This window comes from Lupinus angustifolius, chromosome LG10, assembly GCF_001865875.1.
Source record: "Lupinus angustifolius cultivar Tanjil chromosome LG10, LupAngTanjil_v1.0, whole genome shotgun sequence".
NCBI lineage: Eukaryota > Viridiplantae > Streptophyta > Magnoliopsida > Fabales > Fabaceae > Lupinus > Lupinus angustifolius.
Window position 1 is genome coordinate 6,314,105 of NC_032018.1, and position 18,771 is coordinate 6,332,875.

At 32.4% G+C, this 18,771-nt stretch overlaps 4 protein-coding genes across 7 annotated transcripts in view; 3 read left to right on the forward strand and 1 right to left on the reverse strand.

The window, feature by feature from the left end:
• On the forward strand, nt 192-4,632 carry LOC109358479 (homeobox-leucine zipper protein HDG11-like). 3 transcript variants are annotated; one of them, XM_019602732.1, is made up of 11 exons: nt 192-286; nt 326-407; nt 621-738; nt 895-1,083; nt 1,201-1,704; nt 1,803-1,904; nt 1,989-2,198; nt 2,478-2,658; nt 2,782-3,050; nt 3,156-3,271; nt 4,007-4,104. In XM_019602732.1, exons 1-10 carry the CDS (start codon nt 262-264, stop codon nt 3,252-3,254), a joined length of 1,779 nt encoding a protein of 592 aa, XP_019458277.1. In that variant the 5' UTR covers nt 192-261; the 3' UTR covers nt 3,255-3,271; nt 4,007-4,104. The 3 variants fall into 3 exon arrangements, with proteins under 3 accessions (XP_019458277.1, XP_019458276.1, XP_019458275.1); XM_019602731.1 differs by having other exon boundaries at nt 193-286; nt 3,156-3,245; nt 4,053-4,632; XM_019602730.1 differs by having other exon boundaries at nt 247-407; nt 3,156-3,245; nt 4,053-4,632.
• LOC109358478 (pentatricopeptide repeat-containing protein At3g16610) lies at nt 10,029-13,014 on the forward strand. The gene has a single exon (XM_019602729.1). The coding sequence runs from the start codon at nt 10,153-10,155 to the stop codon at nt 12,574-12,576; it is 2,424 nt and encodes an 807-aa protein (XP_019458274.1). The 5' UTR covers nt 10,029-10,152; the 3' UTR covers nt 12,577-13,014.
• LOC109358481 lies at nt 14,380-17,304 on the forward strand. Of its 2 annotated transcripts, none has more exons than XM_019602735.1 (2): nt 14,380-14,811; nt 16,986-17,304. In XM_019602735.1, exon 1 carries the CDS (start codon nt 14,418-14,420, stop codon nt 14,778-14,780), a length of 363 nt encoding a protein of 120 aa, XP_019458280.1. In that variant the 5' UTR covers nt 14,380-14,417; the 3' UTR covers nt 14,781-14,811; nt 16,986-17,304. The 2 variants fall into 2 exon arrangements, with proteins under 2 accessions (XP_019458280.1, XP_019458281.1); XM_019602736.1 differs by having other exon boundaries at nt 14,381-14,815.
• LOC109358480 (rhodanese-like domain-containing protein 8, chloroplastic) overlaps nt 18,046-18,771 on the reverse strand; it is a 4,898-nt gene continuing 4,172 nt past the window's right edge. Inside the window, exon 8 of the mRNA XM_019602733.1 lies at nt 18,046-18,404. Within this exon, the coding sequence (XP_019458278.1) occupies nt 18,245-18,404 (160 nt within the window). The 3' untranslated portion in view covers nt 18,046-18,244. The remainder of the gene's footprint in view (nt 18,405-18,771) is intronic.

Genomic DNA, 18,771 nt, shown 5'->3' on the forward strand with positions numbered 1-18,771 from the left:
TATATATATATGTATATATATATGTTACATATTATATATAAGTCTTAGTGTAAGTGTGAATATGGTTAAATTAATATATTCATGTGAATTTCTTTTATTTCATGACATATTAAAGGATGGTTCGTATCAAAGACAGGTGCATGCGCAATTATAATATTTATACACCTCACCCACTAAAACACATAACACAATCTTTCAAATTCTCAAATATCTCTTTGTCTTGTGTAACTAGCTGAATTAGACAAGTAATTGATCATAAAAATGGAGTATGCAAGTAGTGGAGGAGGAGGTGGGTCCCATTCCCCAAGAGAACACCATCGAGAAGATCACGAAGATGGTTCTGATTCCCAAAGAAGAAACAAACGCTACCATCGTCATACTTCTAACCAAATTCAAAGGCTTGAATCGTAAGTTTATATAAATTTGGCCTATTACAGTATTATATAATATATAGTATACCTTCACTTGCATCACATAATAACGTGGAGTGATTCTCTCCCTAATTTTGAGGAACACATGTCATTATCTCTATTTAGTATTGGATCCTCCCAGTAATGGATAGTATATAGTTTCCATGATAACCCATGTAATAAAGATACTAATGTTCATTACTTTTTCAGAGTGTTCAAAGAGTGTCCACATCCGGATGAAAAGCAAAGGATGCAGCTAAGCAGAGAATTAGGTTTAGCACCAAGACAGATAAAATTCTGGTTCCAAAATAGAAGGACCCAGCTAAAGGTTATATCATATAAATATACATACATATATATATAATATTAGTTATATACATTAACTAACAAATATCTCTTTGTTATATATATTTCTCAATATAAATTTAGTAGTTTAGTTTTTCTAATCAGTTTAATTTTTTTTTTAAATATGGAAACAATTCAGGCTCAACACGAAAGACAAGATAACTCCACACTACGAGCAGAGAATGACAAAATACGTTGTGAGAATATTGCTTTTAGGGAGGCCATGAAAAATTGTATATGCCCTAATTGTGGTCCAACTCCTCTTAATGAAGATTCTTATTTTGATGACCAAAAGATGAGATTAGAGAATCTCCACCTCAAAGAAGAGGTAATTAATTATATATCATTGTCTCTATGTTGTATATTATGAATGTTATATTTTCATTCTAAGGATGGTGTAAGAATTGGAATTCATATAAAAGTGTGAATTATTTCAATGTTGCAGCTTGATAGAGTGTCTAGTATTGCAGCTAAATACATTGGAAGACCAATTTCTCAACTCCCTTCAATTCCACCTTTTCATATATCCCCTTTGGATTTGTCTATGGGCACTAGTACTTTTGGAACCCAACAAGGATTGTTTAACGTTGGTGGTTGTAGTGGTGTTGGTTCTTCCCTTGATCTTGATCTTCTACAAGGGATTTCTTCTAATTCTATGCCAAATTTTCCATACCAACCTGGTTCCCTTTCAGAAATGGATAAGTCTCTTATGTCAACTATTGCAACCAATGCCCTTGAAGAATTTCTCAGGATCTTGCACACAAATGAGCCCTTGTGGATCAAGTCTACCATTGATGGAAAAGATTTTCTTAATCTTGAGACCTATGAAAGAATGTTCCCTAAGGCAATTACTCGTGTCAAAAATCCTAATGTTCGCGTTGAAGCATCAAGAGATTCCACCGTTGTTATAATGAATAGCTCAAATTTGGCTGAAATGTTTATAGATGCAGTAAGTTATTCTTATTTCTTTTAACAGTTTAATACACTACAACTTTATTAGTTAAGTTTTCTGAATTGCTCAAATTAATGGGATGGTTGATTTTGCAGAACAAGTGGAAGGAACTTTTTTCTACTATTGTTTCATCTGCAAGGACAGTAGAGGTCCTATCTTCAGGCATCATGGGTGGTAACAATGGTTCATTGCAGTTGGTAAGTTTGTATTAAGTACCATTAAATCATGTCTTTCAAATTATATTACCATAAAGTTTTCTCATGCATAACACGCTTAAGCAGATGTATGAAGAGTTACAAGTGTTATCTCCACATGTTTCTGCTCGAGAGTTCTACTTCCTTCGTTACTCACAGCAGATTGAGCAAGGAACATGGGCAATAGTTGATGTTTCATATGATTTTCCACAAGACAACCAATTTTCTCCACAACTTCGCTCTCACCGTTTTCCTTCGGGGTGTTTAATCCAAGACTTTACAAATGGGCAATCCAAGGTAATAACCTTAGACTATATTTCTGGAATTTGGATCCTCTAAAGTGGTATTATCTCTAAAATGAACAAGAGTGTATCCACCCATAATATAATAAAGTATATAATTCATTATCATACTAATTTTACTCGACCACCACAAAATACTAACTTACCAACATTTGTCTATAAAAAAATTACTTACTTTCAGAAAACCTAAATCCATATTTATGATATTTTTTTCTACTTTGATACAATTAGGTAGAAGACATTTGTAGTTTTACTTATCTAAGTTGTCATGTAGGTTACATGGATCGAGCATGTAGAGGTTGAAGACAAAACTCTTCCCCATAGGTTTTTCAAAAACCTAATATTTAATGGATTGGCATTTGGGGCAGAAAGATGGCTTGCTACACTTCAAAGAATGTGTGAAAGAAATGCTTGTCTAATGGTCACAACCAATCCCACCCATGATTTTGGAGGAGGTATATATGTCATCTTTTCCATTATTTGAACATCAAAGTTTTGAACATCATATTTGACATTGTATATATTTATTTATATCTCTCACAGTCCCTAAGTTTGAACTACATGTGATTGAATTTTAGCAATAACATCACCTGAGGGGAAGAGGAGCATGATGAAACTTGCTCAAAGGATGGTAACAAATTTCTGTGCTAGTATTAGCACATCAAATGGTCAAAGATGGACCATACTGTCTGGATTAGATGAGGTTGGAGTAAGAGTCAATGTCCATAAGAGTACAGATCCAGGACAACCTAATGGTGTAGTTCTAAGTGCTGCCACTACCATATGGCTCCCTATCCCTCCACACATTGTATTCAATTTTTTCAAAGATGAGAGAAAAAGACCCCAGGTTGTGACATATTATTAGTAGTTGAGTTAATCAACTTATTTTCATGTTTTGATCTTAGACATAATGCATCTAACTTATTTGTTTTACTTTTTCTTCTTCTTTTAGTGGGATGTTCTTTCCAATGGTAATCCTGTGCAAGAGGTTGCACACATAGCAAATGGTTCTCACCCTGGTAACTGCATATCAGTTCTTCGAGTAAGATAGCCCTCCTTCATTGCTCAATTGAAGTTAGAATAATACTAACAATCTTACACACTAGTTTTATCAATGCCACTTTTCACAACTACTTTAAAACTATTTATCAGTTAACTCTTGTTGCAAAGTATACATATGTGTGTAAAACTTTTGAAGGTAGTACCGGTTCAACCGTAAACTAAATATTTAACTAGAGTCTTTCATCTAATCAGTTTTACATTAAAATTGGGTTAATTTAGTTCGACTTGGTTGATTTAAACTTAAAATTTGTGATTTGGATGGTAGGGTTGGTTGTACAATCAAGTCAATAAAAAAATATATTTTTAAAAACAACAAAACCAATATCATTTTGAAATGAAAATTCAAATATTTTTTAACATATTTGTAGTTACATTTTTCATTTGTAAAACTTTCGTTGTTTAATTAAATTTTAAACTTGTGTACATTTTTGCTTCAATTAAAGTATAGTGTATATGTTGTTTGACGATATTTTCAACTTATTTGTGACATTTTATAATAGTAAAATATTTTTTGTTAGTTATTTAATTAGATATCGTAATGTTTTTAAAATTTGAAATAAAATTATTAAATAATGTTAGTTAATATTATGAATTATTTACAATTTTTAATATAAATTGAATCAATTGGCCATACCATTTACTTATTGAACCAGTAAGTAGTATTTTTGCCGAGCTATTAACCACTGAGTTTAATAACACTGTCTAAAAGTGGTGTAGGTATAACCGGTTGAGACGAACATTTTCCATTTGTAATTTATACCTAATCCAATATTTGCATATATGATAGGCTTTCAGCAACACTCAGAACAACATGTTAATACTCCAAGAGAGTTGTATAGATTCTTCTGGTGCGCTTGTGGTATATTGTCCAATTGATCTTCCATCCATCAACATAGCAATGAATGGTGAAGACCCTTCATACATTCCTCTACTACCATCTGGATTTTCCATTTCCCCTGATGGCCAACAAGACCAAGGAGGAGGGGAAGATGGAGCATCAACTAGCTCAAGCACGAGCAAGAACATAGGTAGATGTAGTGGTTCTTTGGTCACAGTTGCATTCCAAATACTAGTGAGTAATTTGCCATCAGCAAAACTCAACATGGATTCAGTGACAACAGTTAATAATCTTATTAGCACCACTATCCATCAAATTAAGGCTTCCTTGAATTGTCCAACTTCCTCATGAAGTGGTTCCATTCTTGATGGTGTGTGGAAGAAGTAATTATATTTTTTGGGTTAGTTGTTGGGACTTTGAATGCCTTGTTATTGAAGGCTCATTATTAATTTATTGTTATTCTTAAGTATGGTGGTGATGGATTGGTGGGAGAGATAGCTATTTATTTGATTCAATGGTTCAAGCTTCATTACATTTCACACCAATATAAGGTCTCTTTATTATATATATTTTTGTGCATTGTGGGTTAAGGTGTTGATTTGTTTGGTTAAGTTGTTGCTAATTTAATGAGATTAATTTTAGCAACTTGGTATTCTTAATTATGTCCCGTCTAATAATATGGGTTGGTATTCTCAAGATTTGTTTCATCATTTGTGATAAATTTTTGCCTAAAAATATTTTAAAATAAGAACCATCAATTTTTTTTAGAGTCCATGTGTCACAATCTTATATAGTATTGGATCTTCCAGTAATGGAGATGATCCATTTTCCTAATAATATAGGGACAAATATTATTTATCTCAAATGATGTCTCACTCTTTGTTCCAAGCCAATAAGAATGTTACTTTTTGTTTTTAAATTTTTTCTTTTATTCACATGTCAAATGTGATTGGATTACGGACAGATAATGAGACAATGTTGAGACATGTGATCCCCATTCATAATATAATGTCAAATAAGGGGAAGGAAAAATCACATAGGAATATATATTTTTACTAGTATAATAAGATGAAATTTTTAAATATGTATTACTTTATCATTGGATGGGACAAAATTTGATACAGGCTGGGGTCACCTTTTTCGAATGGTGTCTCATCTCATATCACAAACCAATCAAAATGTAAATTTTTTATTTTTTTATTTTTTAAAATTTTCTTTTATTCATATAGCAAAATATGATAGACTTAAAATAGAAAATGAGACACGGTTGAAAACAGATGATCCTTGTCCATTTTAGACACCAGACACATGATGCATGTGGAAGTTGTAACAAGAGGGGGTCAAGAACCCACCATACATAGTCTTTACAGATGGGCAAGGATGTTCTATCCCAAAAAATTATACCAATATGTCCTTGTTCAATAATATATCACCAAATAATATAAAATATTAGTTTATACTTTTATAATTTTTTTCTTAATTAAATAACACATTTTAATTTGTTTAGGACAGTGAAGATCGGACATCTTCATCTTTACTGTCTCCACATTAGACATTCATGAAAAATGTGCATGATTGCATTCACTTCATGTTTATGATTTATTGTCCCCCGCCTAATTGTAATAAAACAATATTTTTATCTTGATAATCATGAGTTCTGTTCTTTCATCTCATTCAATATAGTCTTTTTTATATAAACAATGTTTATCACATGAATCGTATTTGATACATTGTGTAATTAATAATCTCCATTTTGTCTCCTTTTTTGTATGCACATTATAACCATCATCTCTTCATAATACATAATTATAAAATTCACATATTATTTGGTAGATACATTTTTTCCTTTTCATTTTCTAAAAAAAAATGTATCTAAAGAAATCCGGGTCCCGTAGTTGCTAACAAATGTTGTCTAAAAACATTTTGCAATAAAAAAAATCATATCCAAAAAAATTATCAAAAATAAAATATCAATTTTTTAAGGTTTATAAAAAATTATCAATTTCTTTTTGCCAAAAAGCATTCCTTTATACTACAATCACCACATAGCTTAACAAAAGTGATGTATTTAATTTTAAAACAATAACCATGGACATAATTACAAAAAAATGTGCATGAAGATGACGACCAGGGATTTATAAGAGGTGGTGGGGGCTTGTAGGATGATACAAAGAGATTGAAAACTTTTTTGGGTTGGCATCATTAGTGGGCTCCATGTACTTTGAAGAAGGTAATAATTGATCTTGAATATAAGAGTTGAGTTTTTGCTGCAATTTTGGTTGAGTACTTGATGTGCAATATTGAGGTTGATGACCAAACATATCCTTCGACTTCCTCTATTCAATGCATAAGTTTTCTTATTCATGAGAGAAAAAAATGAAGTGTATGAGTTTTTTAGATTATTCCTGTATTTTCTATCTTTCATTTTAAAATTGTATCTTTGAAAAAAAGTAATTCAAATGAATGACAAATAATACATTAAGTGTGTATAAATATTTACACTATTAATATAGAAATATTATACTCTTCAATAGTAAGAACCAAGATTATAATTTTTGTATGTCATTCACCAATCACTACGTCAGAATAGCAAAACAACAATGCTTAAAATTATCATTTAACAGTGTTTTTGTGGCGCTTCCTATGTGAGCGCAGTAGTACATAAGGTTATATTCAACGACGTTTTTTGTAGCTTCGTAGAAAGTAGACAATATATCTCTCATACATTCTATTAAACACATGACAAGCATGTCCAACTCTACCACATTTATAATAGATTTGTTAAATCACCAATGACTTCAACTACATTCAACCAGATTCCAATATTATAAAATACCATATGAATAATGAGATCTTTTGCAAATTGTTCATTCTTTCTCCTTCGATGTTTACCATAGCCAAAAACCTAGAACACTAACTTCATAACAAATAAAGATGACACTATTAGTGAAGAGAGAAATAAATGAGATAAAATAAGATAATGATTTACCTTATGCTTGAAGAGAGAAACCAAAAATCGATAACTTCGTAATAACTGCATAACTTCATAACAAATAATGATCACACTATTAGTGAAAAGAAAAAATAAATGAGTTAAAATAAGATAACGATTTACATTATGCTTGAAGAAAAAAACAACTTAAAATCAATAACTTACTTGAAGATAGAAACTAAAAATAAAAGAGAAAGAATGTAACTTAGAGAAGAAGAAATGTAAGAGAAATAATAAACTGAGTGATATATATATATATATTATTGTGTGTGGTTTTGTTTTTGAATTTGAAAAGATTTTCGCTCCCTAAAACAAGAGTTGTTAAATATATGATTTTCGCTTACTTGAAGAAGTGCTGTTAAATATACGAAGCTTTAACATCGCTTATTAAAGAAGTGTTGTGAAAGATAACACATTTAACAACACTTATCGAATAAGTGTTGTTAAATATATGAAGTATGACCTTTAACATCACTTGCTTCTATAAGCGATGTTAAAGATAACACTTTTAACAGCGTTTTCTTCAATAAGCGTTGTTAAAGATAACATATTTAACGTCGCTTATTGAAAAAGTGTTGTTAAATATATGAAGAATAAACGTTATTAAAGATAACACATTTAACAGCGCTTAATTTTAAATGCTATTAATTCTCTTCCACCTTATATTTAACAATATTTAACACATAAGCGTTGTTGAATGAGCATTGTTAAATACCATTTCTGGCGTAGTGAATGATCATTCATCAATCCTTTCCTTTTATTATAATTAATTTAGATTTTATTCAAACATAGACACACACCAAAATCTAAATAGGATGTGACTAATAAATGATGATGTAAAATATTCCCTTTAAAAATCTAATTAATAATGAAAAATGAATAAGAATGTAATTATATAAAATTTTGATAAAGACATTTAGGTATATTTTAACATATTTATCTTTAGAAAAAACTTTAAATTGAGTAACCATAAAAATGAGATTGAGAAAAGTTTTAGAGGGCTTTATAAAACTTTCAAATGATTTCCCTCTCTAAGGATAGTGAGGAAGGGAAAAGAAGCAAAACTTCTTACTTGTCATAGAGTGTAAAATTAGATAGGAAGATGTTAAAATAATGATAATGTAAGAATTTATTTTATTCCTTAAAAAAATTAATTAACAATGGAAGTTAATTAGGTACTTTAACATTTGTCTTCATACAACCCCAAATTAGGGGAATCATGAAAATTGATATTTGAGAGTTTTAGAGAGTTCTAGAAAACTTCGAAAATCATTTTCTCTCTTTCCCTCAACTTCCAAACAAATAAGACTGTTCAAAAATGATTTATTCACTTCCCTCATCGTGTGAAACAAGACTCCAAATATAACTTTAAGGAATTAGGTTTTATTTTGCTTAAATGAGTATCAATCGCACTTCATTGAAGTCAAACCGTCCAAAGTCCAATCCTCCTGTGTTGAAAATTTTGAGTGGTTAGTTTTCTCCTAGGACAAACCTAGATTAGAGTTTACCTCATTTTTTAATGATGATTGAGACCCATACATTATCCACATGGAAATTATCATGAGTGATGAACCACTTATGTCATTGTCCAACCTAAACATTTTTTAATGAATTGAGTGATTTCATGACTGATCTATATATTATTGTTTCCAACTCTAATGTAATATTTCTTTTTTTTTTCTTTAATAAAATTTATACATAATATTTTTTGAGAAATTTCATTTTTATGTATCTCAAAATATTCATTATTTATAAAAAGAAAATGAGAACCTTTATTTATCATAAAAAAAAAATTCATACCTGAAATTTTAAATAAAAATGAGAATTCAAACCAAATTATGTTAAGAAAATGAGTATTCGTTATTTATAAAAAAAGATTAATAACCTAAAATAATTTACATTTAAAAAAAGTTCTCATATAAATCGGGAGAACATGTAATACATTTTCTTTTTTTACTCATTTATTACTACTATTCATTGGGGATTTGCTCTAACATATTTTTTTGGTTTCATTTTTAATGGATTGAATGATCTCATACTTAGTCTATCCAATGTAACTCATCAATTTAATTATACATCAATTATGATCATATAATATAATAATCAATAAAATATTGAACCAAATCATATACAGTGTATAATAAATACAAGAATAAATATATTATGTATGAATGAGATATTTTTTTATAAGAATAAAAAGTATGAAAATAAAAATTATTTATACAAATAAAAAATTAGCCACTATTAAGTATGAGTCATGTGCAATATACTTCTTGGAAAGGAGACGGGCTAGCCTCATGTCATGTAAGTTTTTGTTTTGAGGTTTTAAGATGAATATTTAGGAATATGAATAAGATAATAAAATATTTTCTCATAATAGGAGATAATTCATCTTTTTAAATTTATTCGACGTTTGTCATATATCTTATTTTCATTTCTTTAAGAACTTTTCATTTTAAAATATATTATAAAAATAAAAATAAAACACATGTTAAACACTAAGTGAATTTAATGAGAATATATTTTACTCTCTATGAATAAATTGTGAGATGTGTGTTTGATTAAATATGGGTGTGAAAAATCTTCCATAGGATTGGGCCCATTTCCCTTGTGGCCTTATCTGAGTCTCTTGCCCAGACTAACCTCACACATGCTCTCAAATTCAAAACCATTTTCTTCAATTTTGTGAACATTTCTGTGCTTCTCCCTCTCTAATTTGCCTAGTTCAAAGTATTGATTTTCAAAGAGTATTAACACACTTTACAAAAAAATACAAAAAAAAAGTGTTAGTCTAGTGGTTTAACCGTATAAGATACTGCTAGATCCTAGACAAACAAAAGTTTTGATTAATGAGAGCGACAATGGTTGGAATAGACAACAATAGCATGATAAGAAAATATCCTTAGTACGAAAAGATAGTATAAACACAGAGATATCACAAGAACCAAAGCAAGACAAACCATTACTGATTCTCATTGATAGTTTGGTTCCTTTATTATGGTCTGATATCTTATATAAATAGAAAAAATAGGCCTCAATATAACTTTGTTCACTTAAATGAGTTTACTTCGCTCCACATATTTGATTCTCAAAAATGCCATTCACTCAGTTTCACACAATTTCAATTCATATTCTCATACACCTCTTGATTATGCAACCCACCTTGAAGCTTGTATCCAATCCAAAACCCTTTCTCAAGGGAAAATAATACATCAGCTTATCATTAAGACCAATACCCATGTCAAGGATTTCACTATCCTTCACAAGCTTGCACGTTTCTATGTTACATGTAATCAAACTGAACTAGCACGCCATGTGTTTGATCAAATTCCAAACCCAAGTGTTGTTCTTTGGAACATGATGATCAGGGCTTACGCTTGGAATGGCCCATTTCATCAAGCTATTGATTTGTACCATCACATGTTGCAAAAGGATGTCAAACCCAACAACTTCACTTTCCCTTTCGTTCTGAAAGCGTGTTCAGCTATACAAGAAATTCAAGCTGGGATAGAAATACATGAGCATGCTAAGAAACTTGGTTTAGATATGGATGTTTATGTTTCTACGGCGTTGATTGACATGTATGCAAAATGTGGGGATTTGGTTAAAGCACAAAAAGTATTTAATAGTATGTCTTATAGGGACATTGTGGCATGGAATGCCATGATTGCAGGGTTTTCACTTCATCAGCTGAACGATGAAACAATACATTTAGTTGTCCAAATGCAGCAAGCGGGAATTGCTCCTAATTCTTCAACTATTGTGTCGGCGCTACCCATGGTTGGACAAGTTAATGCATTACGCGAAGGGAAGGCTATGCATGGTTACTTAGTCAGGAGAATCTTCAGTGACAATGTAGTTGTTGGAACCGGTCTTTTGGATATGTATGCTAAGTGCCATCAAGTAACGTATGCTAGGAAAATATTCAATATGATAAATCAAAAGAATGACATATGCTGGAGTGCTATGATTGGAGGTTATGTCATTTGTGATTCCATGAGAGATGCATTGGCCCTTTATGATGAGATGGTATGCATATACAAGTTGAAACCTACACCAGTTACTCTAGCAAGCATACTTCGAGCCTGTGCAGCACTCACTGATTTGAACAAAGGTAAAAACTTACATTGTTACATGATTAAATCAGGGCTGGATTTAGATACAACAGCTGGAAACTCAGTGATATCGATGTATGCTAAATGTGGGATTATGGAGGATGCAATTGGGTATTTTGATGAAATGATCTCAAAGGACACAATTTCCTATAGTGCTATTATTTCAGGATGTGTGCAAAATGGCTTTGCAGACAACGCTTTACTTATATTTCGCCAGATGCAGTCATCTGGGACTGACCCTGATGTGGCAACCATGATAGGTCTACTTCCAGCTTGTTCACATTTAGCCGCTCTACAACATGGAGCCTGCTGCCATGGATACTCAGTTGTTCGCGGATTCACTACAGAAACCTCCATTTGCAATGCAATTATTGACATGTACTCGAAGTGTGGAAAGATTCATATCAGTAGGGACATTTTTGATAGGATGCATAAGCGTGATATTGTTTCGTGGAACACAATGATAATTGGTTATGGAATTCATGGGCTATGCAAAGAAGCACTTTCGCTATTCCATGAACTGCAGGCATCAGGCTTGAAGCCAGACGATGTAACCTTTATTGCAGTTTTATCTGCATGTAGCCATTCGGGATTTGTCACTGAAGGGAAATATTGGTTTAATGCCATGAATCAAGACTTCAACATCAAACCAAGGGTGGCACATTATATATGCATGGTGGACCTTCTGGCCCGAGCAGGAAATTTGGATGAAACATACATATTTATTCAAAAGATGCCGTTTGAGCCTGATGTTCGTGTTTGGAGTGCATTGCTTGCTGCATGTAGGACTCACAGAAATATTGAAATGGGCGAACAAGTTTCTAAGAAGATCCAGCTGCTGGGACCTGAAGGTACTGGAAATTTTGTTCTCATGTCTAACATGTATAGTTCTGTAGGGAGATGGGATGATGCAGCAAATATTAGAACCATACAAAAGCATCAAGGTTACAAGAAAAGTCCGGGGTGCAGCTGGGTCGAGATCTCTGGGGTAATCCATGGATTCATTGGTGGAGATCAATCTCATCCACAATCAGCATCCATAAATAAAAAGTTACAGGAACTGCTGGTGGAGATGAAAAAATTGGGATATCGTGCAGATTCTAATTTTGTTCTCCATGATGTTGAAGAAGAGGAGAAGGAACAGATTCTCCTTTATCATAGTGAAAAAATAGCCATTGCATTTGGAATTCTTAATATCAACCCCACCAACCCAATTCTAGTTACAAAGAATCTGCGGATATGCGTTGACTGCCATACCGCAATAAAATTTATGACTCTCATAACAAAGAGGGAGATAATAGTAAGAGATGCAAGTCGATTTCATCATTTTATGAATGGAATATGCAATTGTCGGGATTTCTGGTGAGAAAATAAAGGAAAGGTGGAGTTGCAGGTCTCGTTAGAATCACGGATTGACAAGAATTTTTCTGCTTGTGCCACTAGAGATGTAAAACATGTGCTATGTCAGAACAGGAGCATAGAAAATGTTGTTCAGGGAAGCTGCAATGCTATTGAGTACTGAACAGTTGTGGACAAATGACAAAATGTCTTTGGGTACTCTGTCAAAATATTTTAGAGCTCAAATCAACTGCTTATTATAACACAAGGAAATGGCTACAAAAGTTACATGTTTATATGTCTTTCGCGAAAATTGTTTCATTCCATATAGGATTCTTCCTTAGGGAAGTACATTGCCCAGGCACTTATGCATCAAACATGCTTTTATATCTGCATGGATAAGGGAGATAAAGAGTGCATTTGTTTCACAATTTTTTTTTTGTCAAATACGTTTGATTTACATTTATCATCCGATATGCAAAGAGGAATAGTATTAGAAAAAGGGACAACAAAGCATGAGGTCTACTAGAGAAAAAACTAGAAAGGTGATAACAGCTGAGTATATGGGTATACATATAACTATATAAGTGAACTTGTCTGAATAAGTTATATGGAGAACATACACTGAGGATGGTGTTAAGACAAGTTAATAAACACTTTGTTAGAAGAGCCATTTGGTTAGACAAATACATAATATAAAGCAGTAACGGTTAAGAGTGTGGACACATAATTTATCTTGGTTTACTGCATTCAATCCTTTATCTTGGTTTACTGCATTCAATCCTTGTGACGTATGTCTCGAAAATTCCAAGTACCAAAACTAGAAAATATATTAGAATAATATATAAAATTGCTAATTGTCTCGTCCTAGAAATGGAAATAGTATTAATTTCATCTCCTCTTTGACAATGATGTTGTGGATCTGAGAGTCAATATGATGGATCAGGCTATTGGAGGGTCAATGCGTGTGATATGTTGGTATGAGTCTTTGTGACCCTTAAAAAAGTTAGTGTTTAATATGTTATTGAAAACAAATTTATATTATCCTATACTTTATTGAAAACGAATCTGATACATGTCTTGATATTTATTTATTTTATTTTACTTTTTTAATTTTTAGATATTCTATGGATACGTATCTTTTGCGAATCCGAACATATCTATATCAGATACGTGTTACACCGACATGCTGAGGATGTTCCACGAATCTGTGTAGTTGTCAGCACCGTGTGTATTTCATACTAAATGATCAAATTACAGATTTATGAGTACATTGAGCCTCTTTCGGCTCTCAGTATTATTTTTACCTATTCATAAAATATTTTGGATCAATTAGATAATGAATATAAGATTAAGATCATATAACTCTGATCAGCACATTTTTAAATTTTGTTTGTAATAACCTTTGGTCACATGTCCATATAGAGAAGGATATTTAAAAAAAATCTATTCCTCATATTTACATGAGAATGTAATGGTTCACATTTAATTTAAGTTTTATAAAATGAATAATTAAAATATTAAATATAATTTTTAACTTATTTATATAATAAATGGATTCCAATGCATTTTTTAATACAATATTAAGAATGAGCTTGATGCATCTATCCCAAAAAAGTCTCACTTTATTTGCACTTACACAACTTGTGAGACCCACTATATCTATCACTAACATGTGATTGGTTGAAAAAATACTATTTTTTTAATCAATCACAATTTGATAATATATTAATGACACATACAGTGACATTCGACATATATACCAAAGTGTAGCGAATGACGATTTTACCCCTCTGTGTGTTATAAGACTATAAGAGTATTATACAACACAGGTAAAGAAAAGAAGGTTGAGGTTTTGGAATAGAAGCGATGTCTGATCCATACGAACGAGCGAAAGGAGGAAGGTTAGCTTTCAAAGGAGGAGACTTAGCCACACGCAGCAAAACCATCGACAAGAAGAGAAAGAAAAAGAAGAACAAGAATGACAATAATACCCCTAACCCTAACCAAGATTCTGAAATTGAAACCCAAACCCTAGACGGTGAAGAACCATTGGCACCAGGTGCGGCGGCGTACACGATAGACGCGGCGAAGAAAATGAAGTACGAAGAGTTGTTTCCTGTTGAAGCTAGGAAATTCGGTTACGAACCTAAAAAGGCCACCAATTTCAATTCCGTTGAGGATGCTCTTGATCACCGTGTTAAGAAGAAAGCTGATCGTTATTGTAAATGATTGATTTATTTCATCATCACTGTTTAATTTTGTAAGTTATGTTCTTCTATTATTTGCTTTGGCTCTAAGTTTTTCACTTTTTTAGGATTTGAATTGCTTTTTTATTCCATAATTCATGTTTCAATTGCTATTTTATTCCATAATTCATGTTTCAATTGTTTTTTTATTCCATATTTCAATTGCTTTTTTAGAGTAAAACTTTAATTTATTGGGAAGAAAATAATATAGTCACTAGTTAGGTTATTGAAAGTTTCTTTTATTATGAATTAAGTTTAAAATGTCATCACATTGGTCCTTTGAAGATACGAGTTACTAATTAGGTTCTACAATGTAGGATTCAACTCCTCTAAATTGTGTGATCGACTTTAGAGGGTTAAGTGCACATTTATCATTGTCCATTTATCTAACTATTGTGGCCGTCATAATATATTTGCACAAATATAAGTTGTGATAATCGTTGCCTTGATTTCACAATGAATGGACATGATTATGCACAGTGCATTTTCGAGGAGTAATACCCTTGAAGAATTTAACATTGATTCTTAGGACTTAATTGATGAGCAATGTTTTGGAGGAACTCACTGATGACTTTATTTTATCTTTGGGGGACTATACTGATTGTTTACTCTATTTTTTGTAAGCATGGTTATCATGGTGATTCTAGAAATTGAAACTTATGGGTGGACAATCATTTTTTCCTCATTATGTGTCTACTAATGTAACCTATTGCCTAACACTGCAACAATTTAGGAGATGCCTTGGTAGGGTAGTGTGCCTTTATGTTTACCCTCTCATATGATCAGACCCCCAATTGATCACTTAGGCAATGTTTGAATTGACGGAAATAGATTAGTGAAGCAGAACCAAGGTTTTAAGTAGCAGTTGCGGTCTCTGTTTCTGAGATTCCCAAAACCTTGATGTTGCGGACTATTTTGGGCAAATGTGGCAGATGCAGTTGCGGTTGCGACACGGTTTTGGCAACTCCCAAAACCTTAACATTTCAATGCATATGGTGGTCGCAGAGCCAGATTTAAAACCCTGAGCGGAACATAATTTCATGATAGAAAGTTCCACTGTGTTTGGATTTTTGGAGTTTGGATGAAATGTTAGATTCTATATGATACTCTATTTTTCTCCCGTTCCAGCTTGGGAGTGAGATGGAATGTGATGAGTCAACCTATTATTCTTATGATAAAATGTCGAAACAATTTTATTTAAAACAAGAGCTAGATGACTATAAATTAGTCTATGTTTCCTGTTCATATCTGACACCTGCTTAGGCTGGCTTGCATTTATCTTTAACGTGATTCAGTTGTTTGTCTTGAATTGTATGCTCATTGTTTTGTAACAAGAATCACAATAAAGAGCATCCATTGTTTATTTTACTTCATTTTAGGAATTCAGATTGATGATTGACAACTGGGTTTTTGTGTGTCTATACTTCTCTAAACATAGAAAGGTTAAACTACACTTTGGATCCCCATTTGCGAGGTGAATTTTAACCTGGTCCTTATAGTGCAAACATTACTGAGATTCCCTAGTCCCTACCGTCTAGCAACCTTTAAATATAGTTAGGCGGCCTTATAACATAACAGCTGTCAACATGGGATGTTTAGTGGGTAAAAACCCCCATTTCAATCCTACACCCACAAAAGCCTTTGCTTCAAAGCAAAACATCAATGAGGTTGAACAAGACACCATACTGAAGGTTGAAGAGCATTGCTTCCGACAACCAACATCGCTTTCAGGGAGAGCAGGAGGATTCTTGACTTTGTCTATAAATCCAGGTAAGAGATGCTCCAGTCATGGTAATAGCCCTTAGAAAAGTTACCAATCTGTTCAATTCCATTTGAAGGTTGCTAAATGGCAAGGACTTTTCCAGTATGGTTTGCACAAATGGCTATATGCAATGGGGGTTTTGTTTTACAATTTTTCTTCTTTTCACCTAGAAACCAAATAAAAAACTCTTGTCATGCATAGGGACAAAAATTGCAGTTCAGCGAATATATAAAGTGTGCTAGTTAATGTTAAAACTACTTCGTCGATACAAAATAAGAGCATATCTAATCATCCTTGGTTTCCGAAGTTCTACCTGTCCTATAGTCCTATATTTTATAAAACGCCTTTGATTGTAAAAATATTGTTATCCTGTTTAGATTTTCAGACATTCATTCCTGGTTACTTAATTTTTGTCGTTTGCTGTAGGTAGTGGAGCAATGGAGTACTTGAGCTTGCAGCGAATATCTGGTGTTGTAATGTATTCTATTTCATGATTCCATATATGGTAGACCTTTCTGCATTAGAATCATGTGTATGCAATCTTTGTCCCAGTTAAGGTGTTTAATACTCTTAACTTCTAATTAAAATTGTCTAGATCACTTTATGTGCTGCAAGTATTTTTAAACAGTTACCAGCATTAGACAGATAACATATATGCAATATGCTTGTATTTGGATGGAGTATGTAGTAAGTTTCATGAGTAGTTGTATGTACGGAACTAGTTGGACCATCGATTAGAACACTTGCAAACCACAGCCTCTAACGTCTAGTGAAAAAATGTTGTACTTTTTGTTCTTTTCTATTCTGAAGTATAGCAAGAGCGGATGAAGAAACCATAAGAGGGGTTGATTTTGAAAGAAAACATCTCAAGAAATACTTCGTCTATTGATTGTAGCATTATAACATACAACCTATTGTATTGTTAATGTAACACATAAACGCACTGAACCTTGGCACCGAGTTTGTGACATTCAATAAGTAGTCAGTGAACAAAGCAAACACAATCAAATGTGTCATAAGAGTATGGTAATTACAAGGCATGCAAAATAGACAATGACAAGGTGAAGCCAAAGTTTAAAATCTGAGATGAAGATGACGATTTATTTGGTAGACAACAATGCCCCAACCCTAAAACGAGATGTTAATGAGGTTCAAAGTAGTATGGTGCGAGTAACATAACAAGTGACGATTCTTGCATTTAGTAACACCATTTTGCTTTGGTGTACATGAACAAAAGAAGAGAAGGGTAAGTGTTTGAATTAAAATATCATTTTATTCAATATTTTGGGAAGAAAATGAGACTGAAATCCCAACTCTCAAAATTGTGGCTCCTCTGTGGAATGATATTCACTTCACTTCCCTTCTCAACAATCTCCTAAACCAAACAAGGGAATGATATTCACTTCACTTCCCTTCTCTCTTCTGAACCAATCACAGTATGTCGTGGACTCGTGGGTAACTGAATAATTTTTAAAGAAGCATCAAGTGAAACCAATGAATGAAGGTATTATTTTGTTAAAAATCATATTGGAATATGAAATATACAAATTTGCTGACATAAAAGTATTGAGTCCATGACAATCTAATGCTAACATACACAACATTTTGAGCTCTCCAGTTAAAGTTTCTAACACTAAACGAATGTCTTCAATGAGGTGGTGGGATATGATTAATGAGGGGTCTGTTCAAGTTGAAATTTTCATCTTCTCTAGCATATCCATGTCACGATAAATGTGCCATTTTTTATATCTATGTTCTCCATTTAGAACAGGTCTAAGCCTAGGAGCAGTAGTGCAACTCAAACAACAACATCCTCTTAACTCTTTCACACATTTTCTACAGCATCTGCAAGACAAAGGGTATTATGGTTAGCATGAATGAACTTAAATTCAAATAGAGTAAGATGAAAATCATCAATGGTAAAAATAAAAAAGGCAGGTTAAACCTGTAAAAAAGGTTAAACAATGATGTTGGTATGTAAACGTAATTTGAGCCACGGTATGTACAAATATGAAAAGATATTTGTTTTGGAATTTGAATCTACCACTTATTGTTATAAGTTTATAACACCATTAGTCGGAGTTAGAGTATGGAGAAAAAATTAATACATGTTTGGTCCCAAATTGTGAAACATTTTCAATTTGATCCCTATACTTTAAACCTAACAATCAGGTTTATAATAGTAATGAAAATGTAGGATCAAATAGGGGGG

What these genes read in the sequence shown, in the direction of transcription:
- LOC109358479 (XM_019602730.1), top strand. Translation starts at nt 262, where the DNA reads ATGGAGTATGCAAGTAGTGGAGGAGGAGGTGGGTCCCATTCCCCAAGA. An exon ending in ATCTCCACCTCAAAGAAGAG is followed by an intron (nt 1,084 to 1,200) that starts GTAATTAATTAT and finishes TCAATGTTGCAG; the next exon opens with CTTGATAGAGTGTCTAGTAT. An exon ending in TTACAAATGGGCAATCCAAG is followed by an intron (nt 2,199 to 2,477) that starts GTAATAACCTTA and finishes GTTGTCATGTAG; the next exon opens with GTTACATGGATCGAGCATGT.
- LOC109358478 (XM_019602729.1), top strand. Translation starts at nt 10,153, where the DNA reads ATGAGTTTACTTCGCTCCACATATTTGATTCTCAAAAATGCCATTCAC.
- LOC109358481 (XM_019602735.1), top strand. Translation starts at nt 14,418, where the DNA reads ATGTCTGATCCATACGAACGAGCGAAAGGAGGAAGGTTAGCTTTCAAA.